The sequence below is a fragment of the Telmatherina bonti genome (genome assembly GCF_933228915.1).
Source record: "Telmatherina bonti genome assembly, chromosome: 13".
NCBI lineage: Eukaryota > Metazoa > Chordata > Actinopteri > Atheriniformes > Telmatherinidae > Telmatherina > Telmatherina bonti.
In genome coordinates, this window is record NC_136611.1 from 13,607,888 (window position 1) to 13,631,984 (window position 24,097).

The 24,097-nt window shown below is 39.0% G+C and overlaps 1 protein-coding gene across 1 annotated transcript in view; it reads left to right on the forward strand.

Moving 5' to 3' along the window:
* LOC306764448 (DNA mismatch repair protein Msh3-like) overlaps window positions 1-24,097 on the forward strand; it is a 31,149-nt gene that overhangs the window by 2,068 nt on the left and 4,984 nt on the right. The window contains exons 5-11 of the mRNA XM_079251622.1: window positions 403-571; window positions 802-866; window positions 4,274-4,390; window positions 4,621-4,728; window positions 5,718-5,832; window positions 6,166-6,323; window positions 13,364-13,550. Of these exons, the coding sequence (XP_079107748.1) occupies window positions 403-571; window positions 802-866; window positions 4,274-4,390; window positions 4,621-4,728; window positions 5,718-5,832; window positions 6,166-6,323; window positions 13,364-13,550 (919 nt within the window). The remainder of the gene's footprint in view (window positions 1-402; window positions 572-801; window positions 867-4,273; window positions 4,391-4,620; window positions 4,729-5,717; window positions 5,833-6,165; window positions 6,324-13,363; window positions 13,551-24,097) is intronic.

The window sequence follows — 24,097 nt, forward strand, 5'->3', positions numbered from 1 at the left end:
AGCCTTTTATACCTTGTGTTTGTTTGATTTCATGATGAAATTTCCCAAAAGACATGTTACATTCTGCTATCATACAAAAAGGTTGGATCGGAGAATCGAGAGAAAACAAACTGCAGCAGGACAAACTTGGGCTGAGAAATGCAACTTGTGGCACAGTGGGTGATGTTACATGCCTGCTGTCGCTCCACACATCGTGTGATCAACAGTTGGCACACAGTTGAAGAGTGAAAGACATCCAAGTGACTCATGGAAGATTTTATATATTTCTTTTCCCGCCCACTTTTCAGTACGGGGTCAGACTGACCAACAGGCTCATTTTTGGCCAAAATGTCACTGCATTGATAGATTAGTGAAATAAAAAGTTACCAGCAGCCATCACATTTCAACTGTGTGTTTATGCAGGTCGGGGAATAAGACCGAACTCTTCTCTGATCTGACTGGCTTCCCGGTGCTGCAGGAAAGAACGAATCAGATCCAAACTGTCCTCAGTGAGATTCAAGAGCACCGCAAAGACATTCGGCTCCAGCTGAAGGCCCCGGCGCTCGACTACACCACTGTGTCTGGACAGGAGGTATTTATTTATGTGTGCATGTGTGTGCGTGTATGACGGTTACAGCAAAAGAAAGGTGGGAGGAGATTGACGGTGGAAGACACGCTACCAGTGATGATCTGATGTTTGTGTGTGTGTGTGTGTGTGTGTGTGTGTGTGTGTGTGTGTGAGAGAGACAGATTGTTTTGCCTGTCTGCTCTGCTGTGATTCATCAAAAGACTTGCTCCAGCTCTTCTCTCCTCTGCCCTCAGTTTCTGATTGAGGTGAAGAACTCGCTGTCATCCATTGTTCCATCTGACTGGGTCAAAATCAGCAGGTCTGCAGCATCACTCAAACACACGCATTCACAAAAACGACAGCCATGTGCTAACTTTCCTTTTAACAAGTTTTTTTTTTTTTTTACAGCATCCTCTGATTTCAATGAACTATTTTTACAGATGCATTAGTTTTATGCACTGAGACAGTTGATGGACAGTTAAATTGATGATAAAAATTATTTCTAACTGATTTATATTTCTGCGATTATAAAGGCATTTGTAATAATAAAAAAAAAAAATTCTGGGTGGTTGGTATTTTTAATGAGCATAGCAGTGTTGCTCAAAAAGCTATGTTGCTGCCTTAAACAAAACCAAACCCCACCATGCACTTCTTTAGATACACATCGCTTGTACCAGATGGATCTTTTTTGTCTTCAGAACTGCTTAAATTCTTTGTGATGTATTCAACAAGGTGAAAGAAACACTCCTGAGAGGATTTTAATCCATGTGGACATGAAAGCATCACACAGTTGCTGCAGATCCATGATGGAAATATCCTTTTCTGCTACATCCCAAAGAGGATCTCTTGGATTGAGATCTGGTGACAGTAGAGGCCATTGCAACACAAAGAACTGGTTGTCAGGTTCAAGAAACCTGTTGGAGATGATGTGAACTTGGTGACATGGTGCATTATCCTGCTGGAAGGACCCATCAGAAGATGGGAACATTGTGTTAGTAAAGCGACGGGCATGGTCAGCAATGGTACTTTGGTGGGCTGCTGTGCTTAAATGATGCTCTAAGGAGCTCAAAGTGTGCCCATAAAATATCCCCCACACCCATGACATCACCACTACCAGTCTGAACCGTTCATGCAGTCAGGGTGGATCAATGTTTTCATTAGCTTTATGTTTACTTCTGTTAGGCCCATTCAGACTGAATGTTGCAGTCATGTGACCAGGCAGCATTTTCCATCTTCTGTTGTCTGGTTTTGGAAAGTGTGCAGTTGTAGCTTAAGCTTCCTGTTCTGACAGGACGGACTCCTGGCGTGGTTTGTTGCTGAAACCCAGGGGAGATGGTTTTACCTTCCTGTTTCATTTAATGTTAACATAATCAAGCTAAAATACAGAAAGACACAAAAGCCTCATGGAAAGTTGAGACCAAAATAACAATGAAAACTTAACTAGAATTAAAAAAAAAAAAAAAAAAAAGACTATTTGCTTAACCTTAAAAAAACCAAAAGATGAAAACCTACTCCTGAACTCACTTTAACTTGAACATAAACAGGACAAAAATTATCCAAATGAAACAAAATGGCAGTTTTCCCCTACAAGGCAAACCTAGAAAACTAAAGATGGACTTGATATCGAGAGGGAACAAGGGGATAAAAACTATAAAACAAAACACTTTAAACCTGGTCCTGTGATGGACTGGTGACCTATCCAGGGTCTACCTGTCTCTCACCCAGTGATTGTTGGGATAGACTCCAGCTTCCCAGCGACCCTTAATTGGACAAAGCGTTTCAGAAAATAACTGACTGACATTACTTTAAACAGACGAAACCAAAACCTAAGGCATACCTAGACTGGCCTGATGTCCCGCTTTGTGCGGGATAGTCCCGCAGTTCTATTACTTTTCACACGTCCCACAAAACGGTGCGATGTCCCGCATTGTTACGACCAGGCTTCACTTTTATGAAGGAAAAAAACAAAAAACAAACAAAACCAAATGGGCTTTTACTAATTGTGTGTGGCAAAAGTTTTGATGGCTGTCACATCACACCGCCTGCTGATTTGATTGACACTCATGTCAATCAAACTAGGAAGTGGGACTTAATGCACATCTAGGATGCACCGGTGCACCCACTAACGGAAATAAATAAATAGAAAAATACACCGATCGATCATGGAGGACAGGGAGACGTCTGCAGTGAAGAAGAAAAGGAAGTTTTGTAACAACAAAGACTGGGAAAGCATATATTCCTGGGTTAAACCTGTTCGAGGAGACTGAGAGGGTATTTTGTGATGTTTGTCAGAGTAAATTTTCTATGTCACACGGTGGGTAATATGACGTGAAACGGCACCAAAAATCCGAGAGTCACAAAAAAACGCGCTACTCAGAGGGAGGCTTCCCAGTCAATGGACATGTTCCTGATAAAGCCTCGACTGCTCATTCGGAACAAGGAAATAGTATGCAAACTTTTACTGTTTCCCTTTGTCAGGGAACTTGAATTTCAATTAAAAAAAAAATATATATAAATAATAACTGATTTGTTATGTTTGGAGAGCAGAATAGACAGAGTGGAATCTCACATTGTCCCACATTTTCATAGTCTCTGTCCCACATTTGGTGAGAGAAGATTTGGTCACCCTAGGCGTACCTAAAATAAACATGGTGTAGAAAGTGGCCAAAATTCCCACTCATGCACATCTTCAGTCCTTACGTCGTCCTTGTCAGGTGACCAGATTCTTGTAAGATTTGCAAGATTGCACTTACAAATAAGCCTGTCTCATATTGTTCCAGGCTATTATAACAAAGACACTTGTTTCAGACTAAAAAACATCTCTCCAGTCTTCATCTAATCACTAGTCAGTGATGGATGATTAGATGCTCACAGCATCAGAAGCTGTTTATGTGAACTGGGGAAAAAATGGCATTTCTGAAAGTTTTGATGGCTTGATATATTTTTTGCTCATGTTTTACATAAAAGTATGGTTTTACATGCAAAGCTCTCTAAGATTATTCTGGCAAGTCAACTGGCATGTCAGGTTAACACCATCCTGCACATCACTGCCTTGTTTTACTGCGTGTTGACATCCAGTGCTTCAGAGACAGAGGACACGCTCCATTTAATGGATGTGGAAGCCGTGAGCGGGGTTTCTGTCAGAAGTTTGTCTGATAGACAAAAAAAAAAAAAACCTGATTCATGAGAGGAAATGGCTTCCCTGAGATACTAGTGATGCTGCTATAAATATGCATGCTTTGTTTCTTATATCAGGCAAATTTTATCATCAATTATGGCTTTATTATATGACAAAAAGAAGAATTTCCCACACTTAGTTTGTAAGATACATCAGATAAATCAGAGAGTTTATTGAAGGACATTGTTGGGAAAGTTTCTTTACCTCATGTTGTCCATTTGAAGCAGTTTTTTAAAGTTTTGCATTTGATGGTACAAAAAAAAAGGCCTGTTTTTAATTGAGATTAAAGTGATCTCTCTCTAAGTATCTTTAAATCGCTCTCTGTGAGGTGAAAGTCTTGCTCCAGTCCTCATCTGGTCGTAAACTTACAGACATATCCTGTCATAAAAGGCTACATAGGTGGGCATCAGCTCATATTGCATTGATTAAGGAGGAGCAAAGCTAAATGGTAGCTATATTGTTTACCTAACTCTTGTCGGTTGTCACCCCTTGATTTAATCCGGTTCTGTGCCTTTTCTACTTCACGTCTTTCCACCTTTCTTTTGCAGTACAAAAGCAGTCAGCAGGTATCACTCGCCTTTCCTGGTAGACCGCTACAGGAAGCTGCTGCAGCTCCGGGAGCAGCTGCTGCTAGACTGCCAGAAGGAGTGGACCGATTTTCTGGAGTATGACAGACAACTTCAAACACTCACACACACACACACACCTGATTATAATTTCAAATGGAAATTGGCAAGAACTCAGTGTGTGGTTCAGGGGTTTCGCTTCCACAGCTCTCAACCTGCCAGAATTAGTCTCTTTTCATCAAGTACCTCATCAGTGCAGTCCACATGGAACCCTGTATGTACTTACCTTAATTTACACTTCAAAATCTCTTTTCTGTGTTTCTCCATAGTCAGTTTGCGGAACACTACCACGCCATGAAAAAGGCTATTAGTCACCTAGCAACCATGGACTGTCTCTTTTCATTGGCTGAGGTGGCGAAACAGGGGGACTATTGCAGGTGATGTTCCCTCTTGATGACCATAAATACTGATGCAAGTGCCTGAGTACTGCATGTATTATTATATACGTGTGTGTGTGTGTGTTTGGGAGGCGGGGGGTAGTCCTGTGTCATGTCCTATAGTCTCAGACAGGCTGTGTGTGGGCGTGTGCGCCAGGCTCAGTAGTGTGCTGTGCCAGAACACCAACATCTCTCCCACTCACTCACACACACACACACACACACACACACACACACACACACACACACACACGTATCTTTTGTAATGTTTATTTTTACTCTCCGCATTTTGTTTCAGCTTTTCTCATTTTTTGTTATATTGCTAAAGATGTTCCGTGATGGCATCTTCTTTTTAGGTTTGGCTCTCATTTTCTAACTTTTTATTTGTTCAGTTTTTAATAAGTCAAAGTACAAGCTTCTTCCAAGGCGAGCTGTTTTGTTGAGTTTGTGTGATATATTTCAGTAGAAGGGAACTACTACATCAGCAGGCCTGTTTGTTTTCAGCAAACATCGGGTCAAACCACTTAGAGTCATAAAAATAAATTCCATCCCATGGGAAAAGCTAACACTTAATTCTCTTTAAATCAGTGCTTATTTAAAGAGTTGATACTCAAACACATGACACATGACATTTTGCTGTTATTTGCATAATTAAGATAAATGGAAAACTGTAAGTGCACCTGTTATTTTTTTCCACAGCTTAAAAATCTGTTTCGTCTTTATATTTCTGAGTGATTAAACCATCAGCAGTGTAATTTTTTACATACACTGTTTGTTTTTTGTTCTTGTAACCTCTTTGTGGCTTTTCCTGATGTAAACACAGAGCATGTTGGTGGAATGATAATGAGGTTTATTTGTGAGTTAAATTGTTCAGAATGAATTAAAGTTAATGAAATGCCTTTAATGAAAAGCTGCACAAGCTTGTGCATGTGTCTGCGTGCTTTTTAGTGCGTTTGTTTTTACACAACTTATTGTTTTTCTGTTTTCAGACCAGCAATGTGTGAAGATCTGCACCAGATTATTATCAGGAATGGCAGACACCCTGCAATAGATTTACTGATGGGAGAGAACAACCAGTATGTGCCCAACCATGCTCAGCTGCAGGTACAAACCAACTCACACGCCTGCTCATTCAGGGTACTTTGAAAATAAGAGGATCCACAACACACAGATATATCCGCAGCTCTAACCCATTGAGACTTGCGTAGAGATATGCACGGCATGCATACCCACACACTCACTTCCTCGCTCTGTGAGAGTGGGTGTAGGTTAATCTTGCAACAGAAGCACAAGCCAGTAGGAAGAGAAGCCAAGCTTTTAGTCCACCCACCTCTTCAGCTGTGCAGGACAACATGCACATATCATATTCTGTCTCTCCTTTTTGCCTTCTGTCTATGTCACAGTTTGTGTCCTCTCCTTTTCTCTTCTTTCCTGCAGGGTGATGGCAGGAGAACCATGATTATTACTGGGCCAAATATGGGAGGCAAAAGCTCCTACATCCGCCAGGTTGCCCTTATCTGTGTAATGGCCCAGATGGGTTCTTATGTTCCGGCTTCTGAGGCTGTTTTGGGTATTCTGGATGGTATTTACACCAGGTGAGGCTGCAAGCACAAACAATAAATTACATGTTTGACGTGTGTGTGCTTTAAAAATAGCATTTTTGTTGTCTATTCAGTAAAACTTGCTAAATTGAATTTTTATGTAAAGCTTTTCACTGCAAAGCCTAACAAGTTGACCTTATGAAACAGAAGTGAATTAAATACAGTTAACTAAAACATTTAAGACTGTAGAACATAGCAGGTAAAACTTATGTCCATAGTATTGTCTATACACTGAAACGATGGTGAAAGATGGATTATTGCTGATACAGCAATCGGCTTATGGAAGTGATAATATTAGAGAAAGAGAGGTTTTCCAGGAGCTTACATTGCTTAAAATTCCCTTCACATCCTGATTGCAGCCAAGTAATTAAGTCTTTCAACACAAAATTAAAAATACTTGCTCACCTGTGGAACAGACAGGACTGATAAAACAATACTCAATCGCTCTAATCGACCCATTCTAAATGATTGAATGGTATATATATATATATATATATATATATATATATATATGTATATACACACACACACAGATATAGACATGTCACCTGGTGCCACTTTTACTGTCTGTGACGTGGATGCGTTTATTTTTAGATTTGACACCTGGGCTAATCCCCTTTAATCCATTTTGTTGCTCATCACACAGGAGAAGGTGTGTAAGAGGAGCAAAAGGGGAACAAGAGTTGTTTGAGAAAACTGCCTCTGTTGTTCCATCATGGTTGTAGAAGTTTTCAGACAATAAGGCTTTGTTGGGGGAAATAAATTTTGCTGATGATTATTCTCATAATGATGAGAGTGGCAGGAAGCCCTGCATGTAGTTTCCAGCCTTGACTATGTATTAGTGTGGAACACAGGCCAATGCATGGTTTCTTTTATTCTGCCTCGGCTGCACTATGTGATTAGATGTAATGGCTTGCAGATGTGTGTAATTGTCTTTTTTGTGAGTTTAAGCATGTTCTCGTGTACTAACCCAGTGGGAGCCAGTGACTTGTCAGTATACTGAATATGTGTGTATGTATTCTTACCTCTAGTGTTGATAGAAATAGTTTTGGGGGTTGGGGCTTCATATTTGATATATGAAGTGACTTTGGCTGGTTTTTGTGCCTCTAAAGACTGGTCTGAAGTTTGATTTTGGATTTTAGTGAGCCGGACTGAGAAAAGAACTGATGCTGAAGCTTGGAAATATATCAGCAGCTTTTTCACCATCTAACTCAAAGAAAAGAATATTTACATTGTGACATTCATTAATTGCTTATAAACAGACTCAGTACAATAAATATTCTAAACACACCTCCCCCGCTTAAATCGACTGCAGATGAAACCAACCCCTGCCCTTTTTTATTTAACTCGATTTAAATGATGAGAAATTAAAACATTTTGTATTATTCCAGGTTTTTAGACTCTGTTTTTCTCACCACAAAAGTGTAAAACGGTAAATGATGAAAATGATTTCAATAGTTTATTAAATTAAATAATGATACATAAATTAAATTAAATTACAATTGATTTGAAAGAAAAATAGAAAAGATAATCAAATAAGGACGACAACCATCTAGGAAAGATTGATGCTCTCCAAATGCAGTTCATACCTCTGTTGTCCTGTGATTCCTGTAGGTTTTGTCATAAAAATGCACTCCAACAGTATTTTTTTTTTTTTTTTTTTTTTTTTTTTTTTACTGTTGTGCAACACGAATAAAAAATCATGAATGAGGGAAAGAGACATAAAGCATAATTTAACACAGGTCCTCTGCCTGCTTATGATGAAAGCTGCTGTTTTGATATTTAAAAACCTCCTAATTACAGCGCAGTATTTTGGAAATAAATTAGAATTGATGTCATTATTTATTAATTTTGCAAAGAGAAGTACTAAATAAATAAATATGCTTTCATTCTGGGTCACAATTGATGCTTGTTTATGGGTAAGACTTTGAACTGTGGATTAATTAGTTTCAGGTTTACGTTGCATTGCATTAAAGTGGAATGCTACATAATAAAGGCCTTTGGGTTATGGTGAATTGTTGAATCAGGTCCGCAGAGGTAAAATTACACAGAATTTTCTGAATGTGTTTCCCAAGTGTCTCTACATTTGTGTATTCAGGTGTTTGATCACAGATGGAAGCTAATATTGTCTTTATTTCAGAAACAGTGCAAAATAATCTGCAAAAAAATAAAACACACCCACACTGTATCACTTGTCCATTGTCCTCTCTTCACCTCCTTTTGTTACCTTAGTCAACCTGGTTTCTAACTGGACAGCTTGGTCTCTTTTAAAGAATCTTTAAAGTTAGGGGAGAATCTGTCTTGATAATAAACTCTCAATCAGTTCCTGCTGCTGTGTCAAGTCTAGTACACACTTCAGTGGGAATGACTTCATCTCAAATGAGACAGGCAGTTGTGTGTGTGTGTGTGTGTGTGTGAGCTTTGAGTTTTGCTTTAGAGAAATAAGCTCACTTTTTTGGATTGGTGGTAATGACATGATGTAATAATGTGTGATAGGATATACCGTCTAAAATGATCCAAATGATTGATTACAATGAGGACAAACTGAATAATCTGGATTAAAATAGTTTTGTCTGACAGCGTTGTGGATTCTGTTTTTCTGCCCACTCATACACTCTACTCTCTTACTGTCACAATGCTACAAGTGCTTTTTTTTTTACAGACAGAAGAGCAGTATAAGACCAGCTTGAAGTGTATGTTTGGGTACATATGTTACTGCCTGGCATATGCATATCTGTGTGTGCATGTATGCAGCTGCTTTGCTTTCTTGTTGGTATAGAGTCCTGAAGGTTATAGAGCACTTTCTTCCATGCCTTCATGGTTGTTATGGAAACAGCAAGAGGAAGCAGAATGTAAAACTGTGTTTTGAAAGGACATTTAATCGACCGTGGACTCCCAGCAGTGATTACACCACATTTTACTAGAGACTCTCATCAGAAATATGCTGCACTTTTGGATCAGTGTCTTTTAAGAGTCTTAAAATACGTCTGATATCCTGGAATTTCTCAGGAACTCAGAAATGGTGGCGAGTGTTTTGTTGCCAACAGGTCTCTGGGTAACAGCAACACCTACTGTAGGTGGGTGTTGTACACATGTTAAGCATGTGGAACAACTCTGCGTTTTACACCGACTCATTTGTTCCTGGGTTTTTATAGAGCTACTGTGTCAGAGTGCCTGTGCCACCTCGTAGGAGGTATACAGAGATGGTTAGGCCTTAACCACTCTATGGTTTAACTCTAACAGGATTAAGCTGTACAGAAATAAACTATTTAAATGTCAGGACAAAATGGAGTAAAGCCAAAAGTAAGCAATAAGAAAAGGATTTCACATTATTCTTTTTATTTCTTCATGCAGGTCTTCATTTGGTTGTTATTCTTGTGATGTCCTTGTAAAATATCATGCAACGTATACAGAGATGCTTGAAAGGCACGTGGTTAGGAAGCTTTACTCCTTCCGCCAATAAGGTGGCAGAGGTTATGTTTTTGCTGGCATTTATCTCTTTGTTTGGTTGTTTTGTTTGTTAGTAACCTTATGCAAAACTACTGGACAGATTTCAGTGGCTTTTGTTCTGAGAATGGGCCTTGGTCCAACTTAGATTCTGTTAAATTTAGAGAGGGATCTGTATCACCTGGATCCAGGGATTTTTTTTAAGTATTCTTTATCACTACGAGATTGTCCCCCTTTTCATATATATTCATTTTGTATATATGTGCATTTAACTCCAGAAGTTCTTAACCAAAGACATGCATGTTCGGAAATGGATCACAGCAAATTCTCACTAGGAATGGATGTGAACTTGAATGGTCCATCTGTGTTGGCCCTATGATGGAGTAGTGATCGCTCCAGGGTGTATCCTGCCTCTTATCCAATGATTGCTGAAGTAGGCTCAAGCTTCCCGGCCCCCCTAATTAAATGAAGCGGTTTGGAAAATGAATGATGGAAGTTCTCAACAGGTTTTACAAGATATCAAAGTTAAATCTGTATCTGCAAAATACTGGATACTACAATCCAGAACAGGAAAAATGACAGGATCTTTGAAATTTTCATTACTGTCATAGAACAAACTAAGATGTAAACATACAACAAATAGCCAAGACACTGTGGATTCATTATCAATGTCTCTAGGAATTTAATAGTGTATACATGGAAAACAAGTGTAGGACTATACATTATTTCTTATGTTTTTTTCTTGATGTTTTGTTTATTATATTGTTTTAATGTTTTATGTTTTGTTGTGAAGTGTTTTGTGATTTTTATCTTGAAAGGTGATATATAAATAAACTTTTACTTACTTATTTACCTATAGCATAGAGTGGAAATCACAATGTGGGTGGAAATGAGCTGCTTTGTGAAGCTCTGCACTCTCCAAATGATTTTCTAATTACACCTTAAACACATTCTCACATTTTGGTCCAAAACTGGAAAAAGAAAAAAACTACTTTTACTTAACTATGACTGGCAAAGTAATAAACTTTATTTTCATTGCCTATGAAGAGCTGAAACCTAATAAGTCCATTGACAGTAGATCAGTCCCAATCTCTTATGCTTAGAGGAAATTCAGACAAGCCATTCAAACATATCAGCCTAATTTCTGGGATGTCAGTGGCCTTCCATACATTAATTAGTCACTGCAAGTCTTTTCACAACATCCCGGCTGGAGGAAATTTTCACCATTTATAGAAAATACTATCTGGCTGTGTATTAGGACAGTCCAAACCCTTTAGAGAAGATTTGTAACTTTTTCCAACTGCTGAACATCAGCAACTCTTTTTGAGTGTTCATCATCGCGTTCCTTTATTCATTGTCACGTTTGTCAAAAACCTACAAAAAAATAATATTTTTACACTAATTTTTTTTCCTTCCTGTTTGAGCTCCACACAAGCCTTATGGGTGATGTAGCACCTTCCCAAGAGAGCATGTGGCGTTGTAGATGTGTCTATTTGTGCGCTATAATATAAGTGCTGTAAAACTAATTTCAAATATTTTATTTCTGTTATAGATGCATGTCTGCAATAGCAACTTTTTATCTCATAGGAATCAACTTTTCACTTTGAATTGAAGGTTTATAATATAAGATTGTTGTATTCATACATTGCCTGGCTGAAAATATTTTGGCTTAGAGAATAATGTCAGACAGTCAAAGGAATATGTGAACATAATCTCCAAAAGTAAATATATATATTCACTCATTCATTATCCTAACTGCTTGGTCCGATTAAGGGGCGGCGGGGAAGCTGGAGCCTATCCCAGCAGTCTTTAGGACAGCTTCATATACATACATGTATATATATAATATATATATATAATATATATATATATATATATTAAACATTGAGAATATAAAAAGATCAACACCTGAAACATGTTTTGTTGAGACATGTGTGACTTGAATAAGTTGATTCTATTTTCAGGTTTGGTTTGTTTTTGTTGGAAGGAGAGACTCACCGAAACCAGCAGGGATCCCAGCTGGTGGAGTGTTTCCGCTGAGTGTCCCTTCATCAGCAGACAGGCACCATGGTCTGATTCTGTCCATCCTTTCTGTCTCCAAGTGTGGATCTGTCATAATTTCCCTTGGGTTCGAGCTACACATGGAGACCAGCATTATACATTGAGAAATGAGATGCAGCAGCATGTCTGCCACACTTCTTTCCTGCATGGCATGTGTGGTGTCACCATGGTAACCCCCGTTGGTTCATTCATAGGTGCAGAATGTCAGTCAGGGCAGGAGAAAGACAGATTTGGAGGTGAGAAACGATGACTGGCAGTTAAATGCAGCATCTGTGATTCATCTGGTGACGAGTTTCTCAGCAGATGAGTCGATTTCTTTCAGTGTGGTGCATCCTTAATCAGTGAACATCTGTTGGCATAGACTCTCAAAATCTGGTTTAAGCATTTTCTCTATACCTGTAAAATTATTAACTATCATTTTACTTGAAACATGCTCGTCGATAGTTTGATTCCAGCTATTCTCATAAATCTATACCATGTTTAGGAGTTGAAGCAAGGACACTTGTTGTCTTCACAGATGAGAGACTCTGCCTCTTCATTTGTCATACTTGTGGTTATGCTTTTCAGTCTGAAGGATGCCAACAATCTTATCTCTGAGATTGAATCATTTTGACAACCTTACAATTTATCGTTTACTTGTGGGAAAGTGGGAATGTCACAGACATGGATAAGTGTTGATCCCGTTTTACTTTAATTTGTAGTGGCTGTCATGGGTCAAGTTGTACAGGAGTTAGTCCTCGAGGTAGTACTCATTCCTGGACATGGAAGTGCTTTATTCACAGCATGTCAGGACTTGTTACATGAGACTTCTTGGTGGCTGTTTTTATGTTTATATCAATACTACAAAAAACTGTACCATCCACAGTAACATCAGCAGTGAGCAAGGTCTTACAAAGTTTTGGTTTTTGCGAAGGTTGAAGGTGCAGGTCAGATTGCCTGTTAAATAAATCAGGAGGAAATGCTGTAAACATTCATTTTCCTTTCCTTATGTCAGCCAAATTATTGTCGTATTAAAAAGATTCCTTCAAGATATAAATTATCCTCATGTACAAATTGTTGCAAATTATTTATTTTTCTAACTATCAAGAATGTATGTTCTTAGGAATGAAAGTTTCGATGTATGGTAAAAATGCAGTGAAATATCCAGGACTACTTTTTTCAGTTGTGTGAAATTGTCCTCATTATCTGTGATAACAGCATCTGGGATACTTTGTAAACGAATAGATTAGGATGCCGTCTTTTCTTTGCCTGTCACGATTTCTTCATGGAACGGTTTCATACAGACATTGTTCCGTTTCATTATGAAGAACTTTTGACAGTCTCCGTGACATCTGGGGGTCTGTAGTAAATTACACATTTGTAGATGTGTTGTCGGTTCCCAGCTGCTTCTCTGGGTTGTTGTTGAATTTGTTTATAGCTGTAACCGTTTGGACTGATCTCAGGATGAGAAATCTTCAGAAGCCAAATAGAATTTTTTCACACAGTTTTTCTTTTGACCTCTTGTCTTTTCCTCGACTGGTTATCAGGATGGGGGCCTCAGACAACATCTATAAAGGACGCAGCACGTTCATGGAAGAGCTGACCGAGGCCTCGGAGATCATTTCCAGAGCCACAGAGCACTCATTGGTCATCCTTGATGAACTGGGACGGGGTACAAGCACTCATGATGGGATTGCCATCGCCTATGCAACCCTGGAATACTTTATCAGAGATGTAAGTTTGCTTTTTGTGTGTTTGTGAAGGCAACATGTTGCAGGCTAGAAGCACATGCCTATTCATCTTGTTTTGTAAATTCAAGTATTGTGGGATCTTAACAAGAAATGTGGAGAAGCAGGATCTATAGTGTCAATATCTACTGAGTGAGCAGAATGTGATAGAACGGAGGAGGGAAAAAAAGAACAGTAACACTTATACACCTAAGGACATACAGTTCTGCTGCACCAGTCCTCATTTTAAACATTATTATAGCTGATGACACAACAAACTCCCCATATTCAGTTTCTTCGTCATCAAACAACACATGATTTCACAGTTTAAATCATTCGTTGTTCGTCTGTCCCAGAAAATGTATCACAGCAGAAAAATAAGAACTGAAAATGAGCCAAAACAAATAAAGGTCAAAATCCGACATACTGACAGTTGCTACGTTAACATCGTCAAATATTTCGCCTGTCTGACTCAATACACTCTGATCAGATACTGGAGGAAGTGATCTGGTCAGTTGTGTGTTTATAAAATTGATTGAAAGATTTTATGTAGTCATAACACATTTGTGTGGTAATTCATTCAGAAGATGAGGAGGAAGTATTTTCCTTTTTCACTGTGAACATTTTAACCAGTAAGATGTTTAGTAATTCTTAATTCTTTAAATTTCCAATAAAGACGTATCCATTGCAGCCATTTTTCAAGTCTTCACAGAAACTCTTCACATCACCCAACCCCCATGTGGTTTCAAGCAGGTGGTTCAAGCCACAAAAACAGCCAGAATGATGGTGTACATTGTTATCTTCTCTGGATGTAATCATGAAAATGTCTAATCTATAGGATCAAAAGTGCTCCATGTAAATGCAGCTAGTGGTAGAGGATCGCACTTTAATGACGAAATCAGTGCCCACTAGATTGTGTCGTAATTTGTCAGAATACACATAAAGCACTGTTGTGGACAGAGAGCGGGAAGGTCCAGTTTTAGTCCAACTCAGGAGAAAAGCAAGAAGGCCAAGCTTAATAAAGAACGGAGAGGAACACATGGTGCTATTAGAGGAACTGTGTTTGTGTTTGTAGGTATCACCCTGGCAACGGGGGTCTTCATCTATTTATACTGTCACATTATGAGGACAAAACTCCCTAATGAAGTTAAATTAAGAATTATAATTATATAATAAGTCTCCAGCAAATGTATGTATGTAAGTCAATATAATACCCTTCGGGTGTTCAGGGAAACTTGAATGTATGTGCTCTGCTGGAACTGACACATTCAGGAACCCTCAGAGTGTTGCACAGTGTTGCGTATCTCCATTATGATGAGTCTTACACAGTAGAGAATGTGAGAGGAGGGTGTTGCTTTTAGACATGCAGATATTGGCAAGTCAATCGATGTGTGGATGTGGACGACATTTTACTATTTGAGTACGTGTTTTACAATTTGTGCTGAAGGAATGGCTCTCATCCATTACCACAGAAAACCCACCAAAACCATTTGACATGGGCTACGTTGTGGCACCAATTAGGACTTACAGCTGTTCATATATAGCCAGCTGTTTACATGCCACAGTCAAAAGACAAAACGCTTCCTTTGTTCTTGTAACAGCATCCCAAGTTTTGGTTTGCACCACAGAAAAGGGTTTGTATTTTTATGCAATGTCATCCAAAGTTGCAGAGGCTAAATCAATGGTATTTTTTAAAGAATGGTAAAACTTTCCCACACCAAAGTGGCGCCAAACTGTAACAGACCAATCCCAACTTATTGGAAACATGTTGTTTCTTTTAGCATATTTGCAACAGCTTGGAATGATGTTATAATAATTATCTGATATACGTTTATAATATCATTTTGGTTTTTTTTGCGGTTCCTCCACAATGGACTGAAATTTAAAAAAGAAAAAGACATATTTTAGCATCACTAGCTCAAAAGTGCTGTTGTTTTTCTTTTATAAATGTAGAGTCAGTGGGTTTTCGTGTGGTATTAGTGCCCTCTCTGCTTTTTCTCATGGAAAAAAGGATTTGTCAAATCAGATGGCCTACTCTAAGCTTAGGAACCATGTATTTAATCTCGCATTTGAAGCTCTCGTTTTATTATGCGAGTGATTGTATTTAGACATTCATCAGCTGTTTTGTCTGACAGTTGCAATCTGATTTTTTTTTAAAATGTCTTTTCTATTTCACAAAGGAAAATCCTCAAAATACATAGAACTTAATACTGGATTTTGCAGTTTTCCTTTGTGTCCTCTTCCCGCTCCCCCACCTCTGAAAAAAAATAAGCCAACATCAGCTGTTTTGTCTGACTGTTGGAAAACTTTGCAATCTGAGTTTTGGGCCTTTTCCATTAGGACGTTAAGTGTGCAGATCCATTTCTGCTTGGGCCTTTTAGAATTGGGCTGCATTGCAACTCTTAAAGATAAAAAAAAAAAAAAACATAATACTGGACACGACGCAATGTTTTGATTTTAGTGTTAGAAACAAACTTCTAGAGGAATTACTGCCACCTACTGGACTGCCCATCTTCTATCAAAATCATATAGGAGTTGTTGCTTAAACCTCTCCCATCCTATTAATGTCAGCCGTTCAAACTTTGGAACCAGCAATTTTGTGGTGCTAGCTTTTGGCACTAGAACCAAGTGTCATTGCTGTGGAAATGTATGAAACGTGTTCCAGGAAAAGGCTCTATCCTCATGTCGATAGAAAATATGCCTTTGAGTCCCTGAATAAAGCCCCTACTTCAGTCCACAGACACAGTTACAGCTCATGGAGGAGTTTGCCTCTAGTGCTGTTCTCTGTAATAAAAGCCGAGAAGCTGGTTCCAATCTATGAGTGCTGGTATTTTAAATTATCTTTATTTGACTTTTTCTTGAGATCATTGCCCAAAAGATCCAAACTACTTTCAGTTAACCATGTTTAAATACAGAAATGTTAAAAAAAAAAAAAAAAAAAAAAAAAAAAAAACTCCTTCCAGTTTCATGTTTTGCCAGTTCCACATTAATCTTTGGACAGAATGTCGGGATTATGTAATTCTGCTGGAAAACATGGAAAATGTGTAAGTAAGCGTTAATGCAGCAGGGAGCTGCTGTTGGCAGAAGGAGGGAGCTCTCTACCTGTTGTGTAACATCATTGATTTGTTAGAAGAGCTTTGCTATTAAAGGAAAAGCAAACAAAAGGGCAAAAAAGAAGTTATTCTTTACAGGAAGAAGCCTCCTCGGTTCAGGCGGACTTGCAGTCTTTCATGCTGACTCCCGCTTCCCACTCTCTCCTCTGCAACATCCTCCTCCTCCTCCTCCTCAGCAGATTTATCTGTTCACGTCAAAAGTCAAACTACCCCTCCTTTGACTTGGTTGTTATAGAAACACACCTTTCCCTTGTCCCTGCCACTCACCTGAGAGGTTGTTAAGAATGTAGATGGGTTTCATAACACCACTCAATAATAGAGACAGCCTTGATGTAGCGAGAGAAAAAGAGGCTGGGAAACAGAGAAGAGAGATTCTCTAAAACTAGAAAGATGTCTGTTAGAAGTCGATTTATTGTAAAATCCTGACTGGCCTGTTCAGTACAGATGAAGCTCAGATAAAGAATTACATCTCTGATGTAATTTCCTGTGACCTGTGAAGTGCCGCACATTTTTTAGCCAATACTCTGACTTTCTCAGACTTTGATTCACTCCATCAGCAGCTACTACTGTTCATTTCACACAGTGCTTTGCAGCATACATTGGTCACCATTCCTACCATGACTCAGACTATTGTACCCTGTTCAGTACATGAGACCAAGAACTCACTATAGCTAACTTTTTTTCTACATTCAGGTAGGTACAATTTCTTTGCAACATAAACTCCATGTAGATGTAAATGGTCAGATGTGCTCATTCTGATGCACCAAGCTTCAACCACATGTGCTCCACAGCACTCCTTATTGCTCTGTGCCTGCATTGCTCTCATGCACATAGATAGAATTGTTTTTTTTTTTTATTTTTTTAACTTTTGCTCTCTGTAACCACGTTGATTTCTAGTGTATTTGATATAAATGTTTGGATTTTGCAAGTTGGATGATAATTAAAAAAAGTTTTAAAATGTTCAGGTTTATGACAGACCTACATGGATTTAACAACAGAAGCTTTCTTTAGGATTCGTCCTAAATACTATAGAAAAATAAGTCTAATATTAGGAGATGTTGGTTCAGCACAGAAGAAAATGGTGTGTTCAATAGATTACAGACACAGAATTGCAGTGAGTAGTGATGTATTTTGCTTTAGCTAAAGCTGCCCATATATACATATATACAATTCAAAATAATATTCAATTCAGTGTGTGGTTCTGAATAAGTCCGATGCATGCAAAGAAGGGAAAAAAAAAAAAAGAATAAATACATATAAACAGTCAAGGTCGCTTCACAGTCCATACACGAAAAGGTCCAACCAGCGCCAGCACCAGCTGACTGGTTCGCAAAAAATGTAACTATGGTTACAAACACTCAGCAGTTCCATTAGCCAATCCTTCCAACACATTACAAAGTCTCCGTTGGCAGACATACCAGATAAGGATTGGAGCTTTAAAAGTTAAAAAAAAAAAAAAAAAATCACATGCTAAAGAAATACAGCACATACCTTCAGCAGCTCGGAACCTAGCCGGCCCACAGCTGCTCAGTCCAATACAGCGCAGCCATCTTTGAAGAAGCACAATGAGCCATTCCCCCATTCCTGCATAAGTGGACTAAGTCTTGCGATGATTCAGGCTCAGTGCAACCAAAAAGCGACCAGCAGGAAAACACTGGGGTTAAACTTGCATTAAATGTGATAAAAGAAGAAAGAAAAATGCAGTATGCCAAATGGTGGCGCTGGCTTGGGTTTGCAAAGTAGCGAACACATCTCTGAACAAACCGCAGCATATAAAAAAATAGTCTGCACCAAGAGTAGTGGAAAAGAAGATCCAAACAAGCACGACATGTCAGTACAAACACCTCACACCAACTGTCAAGCATGGTGGTAGAGGGGTTATGGTTTAGGCTTGCTTTGCAAGAACGAATCTGAACACCTTGAAGTCATTAAGGGTGTATTCACATCAGGGAAGTCCGCTAGACTCGGTCCGATTCGGGCCTTGCTCAGTTGTAGGGGGGTGTATCCATTTAGACTGAGATTGCATTCACGCTGCACTTAGGTCAAATGCGCCAAACCTTTACAATAATATATTTCACCAAAGGTGGCGCTGCACTAGTATTTACCAAAAGAGAGAACAAGATGAAAACTCATTTGCGAGTTAACATAGAGCACGAAACTATTGCTGTTTTGGGTTTTTTATTTTGTCTTATACTGCAGAAATACACTGCAACAATGGATGCAGTATTAACACACGAGGCAGAGGACCCTTAACACGATCGCTATGTATTTGTCCATAATGCAATACTACATCAAATGCAGGAAGTGACTTTTTTATGTGGTCCGCTTCCTGTATTTGGTCCACTTGAAACGGGCTGAAACCTGCTTTTGTAGGCGGACCGAGTCTGCTTCTTTGGTCCAAATCAGAATTTGTTTGGCAGATTCACATTTCCCAAACAAAGAGGACTATCCAAGCAAACAGACCGATTCGAATAAAAAAGGCTGATGTGAATGTGCCCTAAGATAACTATGAACTCTTCTGTAGTCTCAGGTTCTCCAGTGTCAAATTTAATGCAGTCTGTCTGACAGCTAAAGCTTAGCTAAAAGCTAAGTTGTGCTGCAGAACAATAATCCAAAACAGCTGCAAATTTACTGTAGAATAACTGAAAAAATAATTAATAAATATATTACAACAATCGAGTAATAAAGATGAGATTTTTTTTAAAAATTATTTCTTAACATGTAAAACTTAAGATTAGACATTTGCTCTTTATTGTTCACACTGCTAAATGTACACAAATTCTTTTCACACACAGCATCTCAGCAAGAGCTCTGTTAGCATTGAGGTGAAAACACAAAGGGATGTTGAGCTGGAATTGGATTTGTGTTTAATTGGACAGGGGAGAGTAACAAGACAGAGAGATGCTATTAGTTGTGTTGACACCTTCAGCCTTCCCCTCAGGATCAGTTTCCCGACCGGAGGCACACTTATGAGCCCACATATGCTGTTGTCTTTGACAACATGTTATTAGAAAACAGTAGGAAAGAGTTGTGAGACTCTACAGGTGTGCAGAAAAAAAACAAACACTGATTTACTGTTCAAAACCATAATCTGCAACATACTGTATTACATAAGCAAGCATCTGGTGTTGCTTGTGCCTGCCTTGTATTTAAGAGTTTTAAATGCATCAGCTTTCAGTAAGGAACTGGTAGTCTCAGTAATCCCATTGCAAAATCTCTAACAGTTGCATAAAGCATCTACCTAGAATCAGGTAGATGCTCGCATTTAACTTAATGACCATTGTTTGACTTTTCCAATTAATTATAATGTGAATAACTGGCTTATCGATTAGGTGATTCAGCACTAATGTCATCAGATCTTTGCTCTGCAAAGCACAGCTCTCAGTGCACCCTGGGGTGGTCTGGTAATGAGCTGCCATTAGTGCCTAATCAGATCATTATGTAGGCTGCAGCCTCCCTCTGACACACTTGCTTTGTTCTTACCTTTCAGTGCAGTATGAAACAATAGTTTTTGTGTACATGTGGGTTGTACATGTATCACTCTAGCTTTAGATCTTTGTGATTTTCCTTGATACACAAATGAGTGAAATGGTACATCTCCTTTAGATAGCACTGCTAGTGATGCAACCTTTTGAGACTGTGTTCAGTGTGCACACTCTGGGCCCACCTGCGATGCTGGAACATTTGGGTCTTTTCCACTGTGAAGGCTCATGTTTGATTTGCCATCATTACTGTTATTAGTGGGCTTGATGATTATTAATACCTGCTCTTTCATCATTTTTGGTCCACAAATAAGAATGAGAATCACCTTTGTTAACAATGTCGTACGACAAAATTTGAGCAGCTGCACCTTAAAATCATGTCTTTTAAAATATTTGCAAATATTAAATAATAAAAAAAAGAAAGTAAAAATAGAATTATGTACAATTTAAAAAGCAAATAAAATACAATGGAATATTGCAATTAATAGAATGGAAATTGTAAATAATACAGATAGAGGGAATATAGGCAATAATCCTGATATTTATTGCGCAGAAGGATTGGCTTATTGCACATTTTTGAGCAGTTCTTATTGGTGTAATTTTGAATTGTTGGTCGTGTGAGATGTGGTTATTGCTTTCAGAGAGAAAGTGTCTCTTATTTTCCTAGTGTGACCTGTAGCGCCGTCCTGAGAGTAACAGCTCAAACAGGTGGTAACTGGGGTGAGATGAGTCTTTAATGATGTATTGAGCTCTGCTGAGGTAGCAAGAGCTGGCAATGTCCTCCAGGCTGGGCAGAGTGCAACCTGTGATCCTCTCGGCTGTATTGATCAGTCTCTGCAGTGCTTTCCTATCCACCGCCAAGCTCCCTGCATACCACGTTGAGATGCAGTACGTCAGGAGGCTCTCTGTGGTGGCTCTGTAGAATGCCATCACCAGCTTCTCTTTCAGGTTGATTCTTGCTGGGCTTTTATTATTGCCGATGTGGTTTTTGGCGGTCCAGGAGAGGTCAGCAGAGATCGGGACACCTAAGAATCAGGTGGCGTGGAGCCTTTCCACACAGACTCCATTGATGTGGAGAAGGACCAAATCCGTTCAGCCCTTCTTGAAGAATTATTTCTTTAGATTTTGTGGTGTTCTTTGAGAGATAGTTCTCAGAACACCATTGTCAGTTAGCCGTTGGTCATATGATTAATATGAAGAGGCATGAGACTGCTTTATAATCCAACAAGGAGTATGACTCTTTATTTCGATGTACTTTCCAACCAATATCACATTCCACACAGATACAGCAGGCTTTTATACTCTCTTGCTGTCAACCTTAAGAGGATCAGCCCATGAAGGTGGGGCTACAATTACCAACCACAAAATACTAATACCTATTTAAAAGCATTAAACACAACAAAGCATAAATATTTACATATAAACATCTCTTTTTATATATACCCATCAGTCAGTGACTATCAAAACTTGTTACATACATAAAACTATTTAATCTTTAAACTCCATCCCCCTCCTCGTTAATATGGTCCATTCCTGCAGCTCTTAAGCAGGTAGTTGAGCCTACTTCCCTCTTTTAGCTCCTGCGCTTCTCCAAGACCACAAAGGGTAAGTAGTAACCTTAGTTGTTAAGAAAATAAAACAAATGTTTAGGAAGTTTTCTAATCAAGCAATGCTAATTAAAACTCTCTTCACAGAGGAAGGATGGCCAGTCCCCCTCCACAAACACCTATCAACATTTGATTTTAAACATTTTCAATAAACAATTGATCAGTGTGCTTTACTCATTGTCATCACATACCTTTTGCATCAACTATAAAGCAGTACTTGGTGATGGAGTCACACACGTCCATCACAACCATACTGACAGTCTAGTGACCTTGTGGGAACAGTCAGTTAAGAAGTCCTTAATCCACTGGCAGGTGGTGGAGGAGAGGCCCAAATTCAGGAGTTTCTGCACCAGGATCACAGAGTTTGATGTGGTTGAAGGCTGAGCTAAAGTCCAGGAAAATCAGTTTCGTGTAGCTTCTTTGATGCTCCAGGTGACTCAGTGCAGAGTGGAAGACTATGGTGGTAGCGTCTTCTGTAGATTGGTTTGTCCTGTAGGCAAACTGATGGGGGTCCAGTGTGAGTGGCAGACATGCTTTGATGAGTTGTGAAACTACTTTAAACTTTAAAACACATGACCACAGGCGTAAGTGGAACAGGCCTCAGGTTGTTTAGACTGTCCACTGCTGTCGTTTTGGGAACGGGGGTGATACTCGAGGTTATGAACGAAGCTGGAATGTTGCCTTGTGATAGAGACAGATGCAAGATTGTGGTTAAAACTCCAGTCAGTTGGTCAGTGCACACTCTGACTCCCTTGCCAGGTACTTCTTCAGGGCCTACCATCTTCCTGGAGTTTCCCGTCTCTAGCACACACCTGTAGGGTCAGTGTACTGGAGGCGGGTGTGGTGGTATAGGTGTGGTTGATGAGGGTCTGTTGGACTCAAACCAGACAAAGAAGCAGTTCAGATCCCCTGCCAGGAAGGGATCAGTACTAGCAGTTACCTGATTACATTTTCTGTTGTTGGTGATTTGATTTAACCCTTAACACATTCTCCTGGGGTCATTGTCATTGTAATTGCTGTCCAACAGTCTGTCACCTTGACAAGGCTTATTTCTAACATATGGGAGATATTATTTGACACAATATGTTTGGGTTTCTTTCTCCATTAACATAATTGATTTGTTAAAGTAAGCAGGAGGATAAAGAACATCTGTTTTGATAAAACACAATTAGAGGTTGTCACCAATGAGCTGTGTTTGGTGGTAAAATGTGCATGCAATTGATGAAGGCTGAGTGAGAGTGCATGAACCACTAGCTTTGTGATTTTTATGTCTTGTCATTAATGCCAGAGTTCAATCATGTAGGCTTTGGATGACTTTTGGACTGACAGGGATTAAAGAATAGCAGGATGAGGTGAAGATCCATCTCTTTACTTAATATCTCCCCAATGCATATAAAAAGCTGGCTTTAGTGTTCACAGTGAAAGGCAGAAAAAATGAGAAGGATTAAGTGTTGCAAGACCTAAGACGACAGAATAAAACAACAGAAGTAAATAGACTTATGTATTGGTTTATTTTCTCAGTACAGTGACTGTAGGGTACGCAGGCAGTTAAGTAACTCTGTACCAAAGCACAGCTGATGTTGATGCTCTGTTTCTTTTGTTTTCAGCTATCACTTTAGCTTAGTTGTGATACAGACCGTGTTGCATAATGCTAAATTTAATAGGATACTAACCATGTGGAGCGTCTACAACTTTTACTAATTTCTCTGCCTCCTTGTGCTTATTCAGCACATAATCCACCTCTATGCAATATGAATAGAGATTATGTGTTAGTTATGTGTAAATAAAATTAAAGTGAGTATATTATCCATTATTTGTGTTGCATATGATGAAGAATGTAATAATACTGATACAGAAATGGAAGAACTTTCCTGATAAAATTGCAGTGTGGTGAGTGACTTGGTGTGATCCCCTGCAGCTAAATGTGCAGCTGTTCACCACAAGCATCTTTCGGATTTAACTTGATGTTAGCTATTCCATTACCTCCAAAAATGGTTGTAATCTGAATCCCATAGCACAATGAAAACAATGTTAAGTTAGTTTTATGCTGCAACAGCTGCCAGCTCTATCAGCCACTGTTCATGTGCTCAGCTGCAGGTGATGGCAGGGACTGTGTGCATATCTGTCTGCAGAACACCGGCAACTTCACAAATGTGAAAATAAAGGTGAGGACTGAGCAGCAGGTATTGATGCTGTTTCAAATTAATAGCTAATTTTATAGATATTTTTGGTCATGATTAGATTCTGAGTATCTTTTAGGGCAACATCATTGCATGTGTCTATGGAAATCCTAGAGGAAGTCGTCAGGCAGGTAAATAGCAAATTACAGGCGTTAATGACTTTAATGACCCA